The sequence below is a fragment of the Antrostomus carolinensis genome, unplaced genomic scaffold, assembly GCF_000700745.2.
Source record: "Antrostomus carolinensis isolate BGI_N321 unplaced genomic scaffold, ASM70074v2 scaffold612, whole genome shotgun sequence".
In the NCBI taxonomy this organism is placed as follows: Eukaryota; Metazoa; Chordata; class Aves; order Caprimulgiformes; family Caprimulgidae; genus Antrostomus; species Antrostomus carolinensis.
Window position 1 is genome coordinate 64,925 of NW_010297350.1, and position 15,156 is coordinate 80,080.

At 37.6% G+C, this 15,156-nt stretch overlaps 1 protein-coding gene across 1 annotated transcript in view; it reads right to left on the bottom strand.

The window, feature by feature from the left end:
- Positions 1–1,312: 1,312 nt before the first annotated feature.
- NEBL (nebulette) overlaps positions 1,313–15,156 on the bottom strand; it is a gene marked incomplete at its 5' end in the record, with an annotated part of 77,372 nt that continues 63,528 nt past the window's right edge. Inside the window, 2 exons of the mRNA XM_010162064.1 lie at positions 1,313–1,893; positions 7,425–7,540. Of these exons, the coding sequence (XP_010160366.1) occupies positions 1,717–1,893; positions 7,425–7,540 (293 nt within the window). The remainder of the gene's footprint in view (positions 1,894–7,424; positions 7,541–15,156) is intronic.

Genomic DNA, 15,156 nt, shown 5'->3' on the forward strand with positions numbered 1-15,156 from the left:
TCAACATTGTGAGAGCTACTCCAAAACTAACTTCTCTAGCACATGGCTGAACACCAAAATTATAGTATTAGCAAAAACATTTTCTTCCTTACACACGCATGCATCCACATGAGTAGGTTCCCATATGAATCTCTAGCTCTTTTGTCCTTCCTCCCTGAGTTTCTCCCTGGGAGGGAACGTGGCACCCTCCTGGTACCCAATCAAAGCAAAAGCAACTTCCCTGTGACTCAACCCTACTGACACAGTTCCTGTTACAGGTCCATTATGTCACCAGTTATTTGACCCTCCCCTCAGCCTCACAGACTGCTACCTGCATCCTTCAGTTCTAATCATAAGTGAATGGACATCAAATAGCATATGTGAAGGTTTGTCAGCAAAATATTTTTACTGTTGTCTACGGATGGCTAAACTGAAGCATGATGGTATAGAGTATGTTGGACTTGTTTGGTTAGTTTTCCTTTTGGTATTAGTTATGAGAAAGATGAAATCAGTAAAAGAAAACAGAATATTTCTCCATCATTAATCATTTGGTAAGCATACAACCCACTGTTTGATCACCAAGATTTTTGGAGGAAACTGAAGCAACAGGCCATTGAGCTGAAATGCACTACAATAACCAGAGCTCTTCTCCATTCCTCAGTGGAGGTGCAAGTATCTCTGCAGCAGGGGTAGGTACATTAGCTCATCAGCAAAGCAGTCATTAAGCGAGTTACCTGTGACAAGAAGGAGGGATGTGACTGCAGGTTTTGTGCGACTGCACAGCACTGGGGCCTCACAAGGGCTATTTACAGCAGTACAGGTGAAGGTAAAGGAACTAACATGAAGTATTGGTTGTACATTGCCCTAATGGAAGTTTCTATTTAAATGCTAAGTATTATTATAAGGAAACAGAAGAGCTGACAGGTTTTATACTGTAGATAGTCTTTGCAAGGAATTTTCTGTGAAAAAGATACTGAAGAACCATGAATCCAGGCATGGATCTAACTGATGGACTGGGATGCAAGCAAAGCTGATAGAAGAGATCACTGTTGGGAATAAGAAAAAATGAGTAATCGAGGAATAAACGTGGGTATGCGAGAGTCAGGAAATTTTTGCTGTCAAAATAGACTTGTTTACTGTGAGGCTGCTGGGCAATAGGGGGTTTTTATTTGTTTTGGGGTTTTTGTTTTGGTTTGGTTTGGGGGTTTTTTACCAGCATATTACTTATCATTATTTCAAAAGACTGAATTACCTACTCAACATTTTCATTTTTATTAGGATGCTAACTGCTCAAACACTAATCATCTCCCTAATAATTTGAAGATGTGTTCAAACTCAGTGGTTAACCTCCTGTAACTTCAGAGTGCCATAAGAATTTATTCGATCTTATGCTTATTATAAAGAGAAATAATATCTTTAAGATATAGGGAAAAGGTATTTCCCCTTTACAGTGAATTGACTGAAATCTTTATAAGATTAGCAGCACCAGGCTTCCATATATGTTTTTCGTTTTGAGGGAGCACTATTATAAGCAATGCTGTTTTCAAAGCTCTGAGCTTCTTGTTGATTATTTATCTTTACTTGAAAGGACTCCAAATTGGATTCTGAGTGAGAATGCAGACTGTTATAGTAGTGATAAAGTAATGAACGTGTACTCTTAAAAGATTCTTCTGACTTTTTCTAAAAGGTTAGATTTTGAGTAAATCATAACAAAGCTCAAAGGACTAGAGACAAAAATTAGTTAACAAACTCAATATAATTTGCTGGAAGCATTCCTGTTTTCCCAGTTCTCTGAACAGTACCATACATCCAGCCATCATCAATTGGTTGCACATTGATGATATAATCACCATCCCTGAAGGAAACTTCATCTTCATCTTGAGCACTGTAGTCATACATAGCTCTGTACGTTCTCTGTTGAAGGAAAGAAAACATGGCTGTAAAGTCTCGAGCCTAAACAGAGATAGATTCCTTCTCTTCTTTGCACAAATAAAATGAAAAGAGACAGACAAAGAACAGAGGGAGAAAGGCAGAGAGAGAAATCACAAGTTACCTGTTGAAAAGAAACAGTACACCCTCTACCCTGTCAAATATTCAATTAATACAGACCCTTTTCCTGAGTAACTATTTTTGTGAATCTACAAAAGTCGAAAGCCCTCATACAAACAGATTTCAGGCCATTCACTGCCTCTTGAAATATTCTAACTGTTATTTCATATATTCACTAGTAACAGTTCACTACATCCATCCATGGCTAACTGTGCTTCCGCTCTGTATTTGCATGACTCCCAAATAGCTTCTCCTGCGTCTTCACTACAGACAAGAAACATAGTCTTCATCCAGGTCATTAACTTTGCCATCTCACTGAATGTCCTTCATTTCATTAGGATTTTACCCCAAATTAAGAATTAGGAATATATTATTATCTAAAGAAAAAAAAAAGACAAACAAGATCTCAAAAAGTCTGCAAAAATAAGTTTTATGAATATTCATTTTTGTATATTCAGATAAAAGATTGATCTAAGCAGAACACAAAATCCTATCATTAGCTAAGCCAAATTTCTCTACACCTCTGTCCACTGTAGGCCAAGATTTCAATTTTTTCTTTCTAAATAGAGTATTTATTTCCACTCTTAACCAATAAAATGCTGTAATTTACTGGGATTCAAAGCGGATTTTCAAACTTGGAGGAAAGAGAGTCTCCCCTTGTATCTTAAGAGCAGAACAAAACTATCTCTTTTTAAAATTCCCAGGAGTACTTTCTTTTCCTTACCCTATTTCTCATATGTCAACAGCAATTTTTCATATGTTACCAAATCTAGCTGAATTTTTCTGGTACAATGATTTAATGAGAAAAAAGGTAAAAACAGTCAATGTTTGAGTTAATGCCTAGTACTACTGTCTGAACCTTTTAAGAGACAGTAAACTTTGTTCTACTTTCCAGGTGAGGAAAACAACTCTTGGATTAGTTTTAGTCCATTTCATGTAAGTTTTTCTGAGGGGTTTTTTATTAAATTATTTTTAGAAAAGACGGGGACTCCTTCACACACAGTGAGTTGGCCATTTTTTACATGTTGGAAATGTAGGATCATCTAACCCAAACATTATAGGGCGACTCATTATTACTGTTCCCATGTTAGAAATACACTTTTTGTCTTGATTCTGCCTTTATCATTGGTACAGCAGATTAAACACTACAGAGAAAACTCCTGGTTAGACACCGGAGACCACTATCTTTCCTGACAAGCCTATTCTGAACTGTATTTGAATCTTGCCATGCATAATTGTTCTCTGCCATGCCTTGTCATGTTGCTGCCCTACAGGCTGTGACCAAGAGCGATTTTCAACCAAAGATATGTGGTTTTTTGGTGGTTCTTTAATGTCTTCCAAGGATTCATAGAAGGTGATGGAAAAAAAGCATCATTTTTCAAGCACTAAATTGAAGAAACTAGTTGGGAAGGTTCTATCATCATTGAAAATTCCTTAAAGATTCACAAACTAGAAAACTAGCCATCAGGAAATTCTAAGGAATGGTCTCTGCCTTTGAGAATCTTATTTTTTCCAACTATTTCAACCGATCTCTCCACTGAACCTTGAAATTAACTCCAAAAAAACAGTGAAAAATATGCTATTACAACAAGCTCAGCAGCAGTTAGTCCTTTAAACAAATTATTTCAAAAAAATGTCCATTTAAGAAAAATGGTAGTAAGTCCATATCTGGTATGAGGCACGCTTATATGTCTCCCTTAAATGGGTAAAGACTGGGGGGAAAGATTAAATGTTTTATTAAACAAACACATAATTGGAAAAAAAAAACCGAGAAGTTTTTGCTCACCCAGAAGGATGCCCACTCACCCTTAGAACATCACATTATAGGACATACTGCTGCTGTCTCCTTTAAGGCAGCTTGACTACATCACTGTGGTGGCACAGTTGTGAAGACAAGCTGATAATTTCAAACTTTAAAAAAATTTATTAGGGCCCTAAATGCTGCTGAGAAACCTAAATTTATGGCCTTAACACCTAATTAGGTGCTAAATGCCTGTCAGGAGAAATCTCCATAATAATCCTGTTAGCATTTAATGCCTAATTATCACTTCAGAGTGTAGTCTGGGCTATATAATTGAGAATCACAATGCTTAAAGGACTCAAAGCAGGGATTTTTAAAATGCATTTTAGTGAATTATTCCTCTGTCAGTAGTGAGTTTAGCAGGTACTGAGAGCACAAGAGGGTATAAGAAAAGGTTAGGGTTTTGTAAAACAGTCAAATACTCACTTATCTCCCCAAAAGTCTAACTTGCAACTACTGCTTAGACAGAACAGTAAGTCTTGTGCATATGAAGAACTGAAGCCCAGCTCTCATATTCCCAGCTCCCCAGCCAGATGTGAGCTGACAGATGCATGTTTCCACTTCATCCACCAGTTTATATTTATTCTACGGACTGTTCCTCACAAGGAGCAGTACCTGTTGCAGCATCCTTCGCATAGAACAGCTATCAAGGAAAGCTAATTTGCAACCTAGGTTTTGTTTTCCTACCACTTTTAGTTATTTAAAGAGAACACTCTCATAAAAAAATAACATTTTCCAAAGAGATAAACAGCCTTCAGGGGTCTCTTATAAAACATTCTGTACTCTAAGCAACAATTTAATTCAGCTCATTATGCAGAACTGCTCATAGAAAGTGAGTAAAAGTTAAGAATCAGAAAATAATGCAGTTCATGTGGCAAAAAAAATCTACCCAAAGAATGTGTTAGGATCATGTCTGATACAAAACACAGCTCAAAATTAAATAAACCAAAATTTGAAAAATTAGAAATTAGAAAGATTCTATTTCTCAATATAGGAAATTGGTGGACATGATTGTAAAATGAACTTACGTCTCCTGGGTCCCTGATTTGATAATGCAATAAAACAGTTGAAAGGCATAGGTTTTACTACAGCAGTTAACTCTCCAGTCATCCCCACCCATTGATATAACCCATGGGACCTTAATCACTTTTGCCCTAGAGATGTCCTGGCCAAACTCAGGCACTGATGGATGACTTTGCCACCTCCACTGCTTTTAGCTAAGTCTCAAAAACCACTTGTGCTTTGAGATCAGTATTGAGTCTGGGATTTCTTTCCTCCCATCTCTTTCCTCTCTTACTTTCTTCTCTTACTTCTTTCTTCACTCTGCCTGGCTTAGCCAGACAAGGCTGTATCTCTGGCAGTACTGCTCCTGGCCCAGAACCAAACAGGCAGTTGGAAGTCATGAACCTAATGTTGTGTAAGTTTGTCAGATCTCCTAGGGCATGTCTACACTGCACTTGAAAAGCACTCCAAGGTTGTCTTCCATCTTCAGTCTGTGCAAATCCCCAACATATCCCCAACCCGGGGTTTCCCTGAACACACACTGGGAACTCCTTATGCCGTTACAATAGCTGAGTGTAACATGCCCAGCACACCTGGATAAACTGCATATGCTAAAGAAAAGATTGTTTTTTTGGTGTGAAGGTGGAAAGACAAGGGAGCATGTCAGGTTTCTAGCTGTATCCAAGAAGACTCTTTTGGAGCAGAATCATCACTCTGGGGGATGAAAAGATCACACTCCTTCAGTCTTCCTCACCAAACTGGCAGGTTAGCAGTCAGCACCAAGCCAGCAGTCCTTGATTTTCTCCCTCTCAAAATGTTTGGGGTTTATTGTCTTCAAGGAAACCCACTCAGTTTTTAACAGCAACAAAATCTGTTCAAACTATGATGTTTGCTGTTTCCTTTTTTCCCTATTATCACTTAAAAGAATGTCAAATGACAACAGTTTCACCAAAGGGATAAGAAATCCCGTTGAAAGGAGACACTCAGTCATTCCTTTATTTTTTAAATCCTTTAACTTCACTCCCTTCCTTTTCCTATTACCTTCACATTCCCAGTTCTGGAAGGAGAGGCAAATAATGATTTTCAGGATGATTTAAATTATATTGTTTCAACAGGCAGCCCAACAGATAAGTCAGTGGGAGATAGAGATATTAGGGAAATAGTAGCCATCTCCTGCCCAGAGAGCTGGGAAGACTCCTACGTGCATTTCGAGATTTGTGGGCATCTCCGTTCTCTACATGCTGGATTTGAAGGCTGTCGTTTTGCTCCCCACTGACTACCAAATCTGCTGTCAAAGCCCAGGCTTCCAGGTCTCCCATTTTTTGGACTCTGGCCCTTTTGGAAAGCAGCCATCTCCCCAAGTGCCTTGTGATATCCCTGAAAATTGATGGTTGATTTCAGTATCAGCTGCCTCACAGCTGTCATGCAGGTGTCCAAAGAGTTTCTCAGATTACTGGCTCACACAAAGAAGCAGGTATCTGTATCCCAGACTCCCCAGCAAGTTACCCCCCTTAGCCACCAAGCAGCTGAGATACTGGAAAGCCTGAAAACACCCAAATCCCACAGAATGTCATGGTCTTTACAACACAAAATGCCAGGGAATTTCAGTCTTAAACACAAATACAAGTTTCAGCTAATCTTGAAAACAGCTTTTTTTCAGCTCAGCAAGCTCTATATTTGGTACATAAATACTTCTTCATCTCTAAAAAAGGTGATAGAAGTAGTAAATATTCATCCATTCCAAATAGTTCAAAATTCAAAATTACAAGTTGATATTTTTAAGGCAAAAGGTGACAGGATCTGAACTATGAATAGGCAGTGGTATGATAACCATTAAAACTGAACTTTATATCTAAAGAGTTCAAAAAGAAAAAAGTTTAATTTCCTAAACCCATTCATCTCTCCTTCCATGATCAGTTACTTCTAAAATGAAATATTCACTCCAGCTTTACATTCCCATCCACCACAACTAAGAAATTAATGACTGTGGCCATGTTTCATGATAAATCTTCTTCTCAGATGCCCAGCAGTGTAACTTGATTTGGATAGGGCACAAGTGGGTACATGACTCTTCTGCTGAACGAGAAAGGGCATACCAATATAGAATCTGAGAGCTAGCTTTATACAAGGAGAAATGAGTAATATGGATAGGCACAAAGTCTGCTAGTACAAAATCAGCAAGTCAAAAAGTTTGAAACAAATTTAAACCAACAGGGTGATCTTAAGAGATCAGTGGTTTCAATCCAGTGCTACGAGACTGAATTCATCACAGAGCATAACATCAAAGCTCAGCCTGTGAAATACTGTCCAAGCATTTACTATTTGTTTTCAGTAGCTAGAAGATTCAGTTATTTCTCTTTCTTATGGAGATTTTTTTTTTTTTTTTTGCATTCTGACATAAAAGTTCTTGCCACTGTCCTCAGCCACTTAATCTTTTTTATACACAAGGACTATCACTTACATTTAGGATTAGTACAGTCAAATAGTCCAACTACAGAACTCAGGGGCACCGCTTCACTCATATTTAAGAGATTTCACAATAGCTGATGATGTTGCTTACCAAATAAAATTGTTCTTTAATTCAAATACTCACCAGACCTGCTGAATGAGGCTGTGAATGCATGGACCTCATGGACGACATACTGGTCTGGTGCATGTATCCATATCCTTGGGACTGGCTTTGCTGATATGCCCCAGGGAGAACAGGGGCTGTGTGTTAAAGAAATACAGACATATTATTTAAGTTTTTTTAAAAGTTGTTACCTAGCATTTTGTAGAAACTGTAGATTATTTGCATTGTAAATAACAACTTCTCAGCAAGAAACAGTTCAGAATGATTTCCATATACAACTTAAGACCTTTCATAGGTTGAATTACACACAAAAGTAACCAAAGCTCTAGCAATATAATCGCAAACACTATTAAGGTTAATTGGAAGGAAAAGCTTAACGTACCTGAAAAAGTCTGACCATAAAAAGGTGTACAAAAGCTTGAGACACCACTAACTCAATTTTCATACTGTCATAGATGACGCACTAAATATCATGTGCCATAAACTGCCATTTTTTAAGGAAAGATTGATGAAAAAGCTATATACCAATACAGTTTTGAAATGTTTTAGTATAAATTCTCTGCAATTAATTCTTAACTCATTGCAAACTAACTTTTATTTATTGGGCTATGAACAGAGAAGGACTGTGATTCACAGGAAGAGACAGAAATGTAAAAAAGCGAGCCCACGGTTGGGTTTCTTAGTTTATTCTAATTCCATCAACATTCTTAGCCAAACACAGAGAGACCAATGATTAATTAAATATTTCCAAGTCCAACCCTTTTCAGTATCTTCCTCTTGTCATGCAATTGTACCATTTGTTTTACACACAGTTCATTCACATTATTTTAACAATTACATTATTTTAACAATTCTGTATGCTGATCATTAATACGTTGACTTTTACTGTACCAATAGCTGACAAAAGAGGTAATATGACCAAGGACTGTCCATTTCTATTGCTTACTAGGAAAGCATTCATAAACCTTCGCTATCTGTTCAAACACTTTACTTCAGCAACAGACCAAAATAGAATGTGTTAAAAACACTTGATCAAAAAATCAGTGAGAAATAAGCACAGTGTAAGACATTTTCCTAGCAAGCCAAATAAATATTTTTACAGCAAAACTGCTTGTGTGTTTTACAAGACTCTCATGCACTCTGAGAATAAAGACTTCTGGCTTGTATGGAGGTGATTAGCCCATTTCCACTGTTACTTACCAGAATTTTATTAGTTCAACTGGAAATTGATGTAGCTACACTAAAAAGAAAATGCATTTCTGTTGATACTTCTTCAAGTGGTCCATTTAGCTGCAATTCTGTCTAACTCCTCTGACAAAAGCTGCTTTTGCTTACAGGAGATGGAGCCCATAGAGCCCATGAGTCAAAAATCCTCAAACATAGAGTCATTCAGCAGTCCAGTACCTTCTGAGACACATCTCTTGGGCTTGCTGAGAAGTGAAGAACCACTTCTGAAGCAGCCAGTACACATAGATTAAAAAAGGAGCAAAGCTGATGTGGGATTTAATGGGGTTCACAATGTATGTAAGGACCCAGAACTTGTAAAATGAACAAACATGGGAGAAGCTGGAAACCTCCATTAAAAAAAAAAAAAAAAATTCTAAGTATTCATATTTCCAATAATAATGTCCTTCTCTGCTTCTTGAGTGATCAGGACAATGAACAAATGTGAAAAAGGATTACTGAGAAGATGTTTGCTGAACTATTTTAGAAAGAGAAGTCAACCTTGTTCTTTCAGCAAGGTGTTTTACCTATCCTGCTTCCCCCACTGACTTCAAAAAAGATTTTTCTTAAAGCATCTATTTAGTTTTAGTTAGCATATTCAAATGCACTAAATATGTAATTACAATTTGAGATGTTACTTTTTGCTCTACTATACTTGTAAAGATAAGTAACGCTGTATATTTAACTAGGGGTTTTCTGATTTAGAAAACATGTTTCAAACTATTGTAATTAATAGACGGCTTTGTTAAGTGAGTGAAATTAAAGTGATACACAGTCAGATGCAACACTGGAACATGATGAATAATGGATGCTTTAAAAGTGCCAAGTTCATTCTAATGACATATGAGTACAAAGAAATTTTAAAGCAGTTTAATCATCAGAGAATTGCTGCTCATTAACATGTTCATAGGATTATTATGCATTAAGTGAATAGTCCTAAGTAGTTCATCAAATAATTCATGTTTCAGTGTTGTTACAAGCTATTCCTACATGACCAGATGTAGCCTTTCATGAGAAAACAGAGAAAAACATAATTCAATCAAAGGTTCTGTGATCAAGCTGGAATTAATATATTTTGCCCAATTCACCACCAGCATAAACATAGGTCAGTTCATAGAAGACAATGGAGTACCATCTCTTCATACCAGTAGTAAATTGGTTATGTGCGTTGAAAACTGAGCACAACTTGAACTTTTTAACTTAATAGGAAACAGTATCTTCAGCTGACATTGGCTGCTGACCAATCAGCACCCTGCCTGTTCTGCAATGGCAAAGGTCTGGGTGCTCTTCCCTGGTCCCTGGCAGGGCAGACACCCTGAGAGTCCCTTTCATCCTCCTAAGAGAAGTGAAGACACTAGCAGAAACTTTTTACTCTTGATTCCTTCTCCCTGAAACAGATCTTTCTCAATTCCTACCAATCATCCATTGTCAGTGACTGATGGTCAGCTTCATTATAGCTTCCAAATCAACAGGCTTATTTTGGGGAGAATAAGCCATGCCTCCTGCCTCTGTGACAGCTGTCACCAGGAGGTCTGAGACATGCTTTCCTCTTTTGCAATCAGCTTCTCACAAGCTGAGAGAAGTCTGTCAAACTGTCTCAATTTTGCTAACCTGTTTGCTAACTTACCTGCAATAATGGAAAACATAAGCCCAGGGAAATAAAGTATTTTTTCCAAACCAGGAGAAAATTTGGGAAGCATTAGAAGCTTAAGTATTAGCAAAAGATTCTATACAAGTTTTTAACAATTTTTTACAAAAACCAGTTAAGAAATCTTCAGATGGTTGTCTATTTGGCAGATAATTTGGGAATCACACAAATAAACAGATTAGTGAAGAGACAACAGATCTAAGCTGTGTTTCTGGTGACATACAGATAATTCAAGATGAGATTAAATGATATAGAAAAAAAGAGTTTGACTTCTCTTCATCATCATCATCACCCGAAGTTAACTGCAATCTTTTAGCTCAGACCAAAGTATAAAGTTCTATAACATCACTGACTGCAGCAGCAGCAAAAGCAATGGTTTTATTTAACCTAAGGGAGCAATAGAACACAGCAGTGGAACATGAAATTCATTTAACTGAAGCCAGATTTATTGCTGAGGGAGCTGAGGGCTGGCCATTGCTCCCAGAAGTACAGGTGATGTTTTTTGTTGTTGCATTAAGACTTTACCAGATGCATTCTGATGTATCAAAACTTACTTTTTTTCTTGTCTCACTTACCAAGCAAGCCAGATACTAATTTTGAATTATCTACTTGAAGCAAGTTATCATATTTCTCTTACTATATTGTTATAGGCTTCCCCAGAGAAAAGGAAGAGGAAAATGAATGAACATGATAAAAGGCAAACAGAGAGGAAGCCTCCAAGAAAAAGAAGAAGCTGAGAAAATTATAGCAGGTATCAACTTGCTGCAGCAGACAATGGGGTCTACAGAGTGTGTACCGATCAGGACATGCTTTTAGAAGGACTGTGAAAGAAAAAGGTCAGACTGTGGAAAGAGTACTGTATAACTACAAGGTAAAAAAAAAAATAAAGTTCATGTTGAAAAGAAAAACAATTTAAAGGGTAGGTTCCAAGATACAGTATTTTATCAAAACCATACTTAAGCTCTCTTTCATTCTTCTGTACAGCAGAACATCAATAAGCCATGGTAAAACAATGTATTCCCACTGCTATGACTGCATTTTTGCTGTTTATTACAATACATGCCATTTACTGGACCAGATGTAAAATAATAATCACTTAATTTACTCTTACAGACATCATGCAGTTTTAAGCATTTATTTCACTTTATGTGTTGATGTTATCTCCACTCATGTTTTCATTACTAGGCTACTAAGACTTCAGAGAACTCACTAAGAATATTGCAACATTTTGTAATAACAACAACAACATGAGAGAGCAGGAAGTAAAAAGAAAGACAATTATTACTATGTGCCTGTAAGAGGATGATCAAGCTGTATGCTTTCTGACAAGTACAAAAGTTGCAGTAGAACCAGATTTGTATGCCTTTGTGCTACTGACACTATGATTAGCTCCCCCAAAATAGATTAAGTTGCTTATGGTAACCATGTTGCTCCATATACACTGAAGTCCTTCCCCTGTTTTGCCTCGCTGCTGCCTTATTTTCCACAGGTTGCAACATCTGGAGCAGCCCTCATGGTCAGTCTCTCCCATAGCTTTCAGTTCCTTCTTTCTTTTGCCCTTCCCTTAGAAATTACTTAGCTATGTCCCATGCAGCAGAAAAGATTGTCAATCCCATGTGGGGAAGTGTAAGTCTAGAGTACACTTCTGGGGTACTCAGGTAACACCCCACATGTTGTTCATGTGGATGGGTCACTGCTCAAACTGCAAAACCTCCCTGACCACTTCCCAGTTCAAGCTAGAAGACTACATAGCTAAGGAGATACAGCCTTAGGGTAAACTGTTATTGCTGGGTTGAAGCTGGTGGATAATAACAACTGATACCTTTTTAAAGCCTTCTCTAGAAAGTGTCACAGAGGCAACTTTGGTTACAAACTCTGACTCGATACTTTTTTTTTTTTTTAATCATTTTTGCTAGACGTTGGCTGCTGCTCTCCATCATTAAAATATTTAAAGTGTTTTCAGTTAAAATTTGTATTGTCAATCACATCCTGGTACGTTATCATCTCTTACCAAGACTGGCATATTTGAATACTATCAACAGTTTTCACCCCTTTCCTGAATCTAATGGTTTCTAGTAACAAAATTACTTCCACAGCAATGCACCTGACATCACTCAGGGTCTGATTCAGCTATCCTTAGGTGCTGAAGTAGTACTTCCCCTTCAGGAGTTGTCCCATCAAAACTTGCAGCAAGACTTTTGATGAGAAGGTACTAATCAACCTAAGTAAGGACAGGAAAATTTAATCTGGCAAAAAAAAAGTAGACTATATGAAAAAAAAAATTATATATGTATTTAAAGTTATATTTTAAATATATTTACATATTAAATATGTAAAAGTACTGTATGTAACAGAGACACAGTTTCAAAGACCTTGAACTCAAAGCAAGGAAACAAAGTGAAAAATAAGAGACAACAGAGTACAAGAGACCACACAATAAAAAAAAGAAGGGCCATGATAGAAGAACTAAGGTTGGAAGGGACCTCTAGAGGTTATATAGTTTTTCTCCATGGAGATTTCAGTACACCACTCCGGGAAACCACACACCCTCTAATCCCTTCTGTTTCTTTCCCATGCTGTGCATATTCCTGTTTAAGCTCCTGAGATGAGCTCAGCCCAGCACTGTGTTAACCACACAAGTACCCTGAGAAATAGTTCTAAGGAGAGATTAGAAGACAGTTAATGTGTTCATTTTGCAGAAGTTTGTATCCTGCCCAAGCATGAACAGCAGGATAAAGGGAACATAACTGTGACCAACCAAGAATTTAATTAAAGTTCTAAAGAAGGCCCATATCACAGGCTAATCAGAAACAAGAATCTTGATACTATGGCAGCAAGCAAGGCAGGATAGATACAATGAGGATAGGATGTGAAAGACATAAAAAGAGAAGTGCTGTGATTGCTATGACAGATGAGCTTTTAGCAGGCTTTTAAAGATGATGTGCTAACCATAATTCTCTGCTAAAGTCAGGAGCGTTGGAAGAACTCAGCAGGAGTCATGAGGTGATACCTCTCAGAGAGGCTACACTGTCCATCTCTGATTCCCAATACATATCTGAGGTTGATACTCCTGAGTTGGCTGAGGCACTCTAGCACTCCAACCACCCTTTCTCTTTGGGTTGTTTTTCTGTTGGGTTGGTGAGCTAAGTCAGCTCAGTAAGGCATCAGACCACCAACAAGTGCAATGCAAGGAAGGAGGCAGGACCACCTAGGTACGCAAGGCTACCAGCAGCAGAAGCCAGCAAACTACTAGATCAGCTCATCTGTCCCAAGGTATGAACCCCAAGCACCTCACTTTTGTGCAAGCTCCCTCTGAGTTCAAACCACAAAAGAGCTGAGCCCCTCACGGATGCTTCCCTCCAGATGTCCCAGCATCCAGCTCCAAACAATGCATTCCATGTAATGCAGAATGTTCCTGTGTGCTAGCATGCGGCATGCACTGCTCAACTACCTGTATCCTACGTCTTCACAGTATTTGAAAAAAGTCACAGTGGAACCTTAGAGAAGATTAAACCTGATGCAGTCAGCAAGAGCTGTTTACTTGACAGTAAAAACAGATATAAGAGAACTTAAAGACTTTAAGGAGTGTGCAAGGACTGCCCAGAGACAGAGATGGTGAAGAGGCTGAGGTGAGGCATAGAGCTCTGCAGCATCCCCATGGTACAGAGCAAGGGGATAGTCTCTAAAGGACATGTTAAAGAAGCAGTCACAGGAGTATAGAGAACAAGCAGAAGAGTACAGATATGTTAGATATAGATAACATTAGGAAAACCTCAGTAATAATTTTCCAGTGCAGAACTGATTGCCAGGAATGCTTCTGTCTCAAATTAGAATTAAAAGAAAAAAAAAAATCTCTAAGGTTCAGGCAAAAGAAATTTTAAAAATCAGGTAAAGAAACAATTTTATGCCAATCATTTTAAAAGATCTAGGTTTAATTTTGATAATTTTCAATGTTTATTATAATTTGTGTAACTCTTCAAAATTAAACATATTTCAACATAAAGCTGGATTCTCTGTTTCAAAAACATCCTTAACAATCTCAAAACTGAATAAAATGGGGGTTTTTTGTCTTTGAGACATTCATCACACTTGAGTTTGGCATTACTGCTATCTTCTGATGAACAACATTGAAAAATTCCCAGCCATCTCTAAAGTTAAATTGCTCAGTGTTAACTTTTCAAACAAGCTAGAAAATGGACACACATACTCTAAACTGATTATAACTCTTATCTATTATAAAGTTGTATTATTTTCTAGTCAAAAAGAGTAGCAGAGCACAGTCACATTTACTGGGAATAGGTCAGGCTGCATAAGCATATAAAAGGCACTAACCTGAAGACTGCAGATGGTGAGACCTGATACAGAATAGTGCTGTTTTCAGAACAGTAGAAAACAACATAGTAAGGCATCTTGGCATTTTTTCTTGTAACAGTAACTTTCCCTTCATTTCTTTTCTTTCTTTTTTTTTTTTTTTCCTTTTCTTTTTCTTGCCTTTTACTTGTCAGTTAGGCTGCTTTCACGGATGTCTGAGCGATCAGGCTTGTTGCTCTCAGTGGTGCTGTCAGAAGCAGCAGTTTGTCTGCATACTATCCATTACAGGAGTCAGTATTAGTTAGTAAATTGGAATATCAAGCCTCGATATAATTAGGTTGTTGAAATAACAACCTGAAAGTATGGCCTAATTCACACAGGGTGCTAATAAATATCTGCCATGCTCACTGACCTCATTAGAACTGAAGCTCTGAACTACTTGGAGTCAGTGTCAAATTCAGAACATTACAAGCTTAGGAAGTTTCCATAACCTAAATTATAAAGATAGAAGAAATAAACCACGCAATCTTCACATGTTCGGGGGGGGGCAAAAAAAAAAAAAAAAAAAAA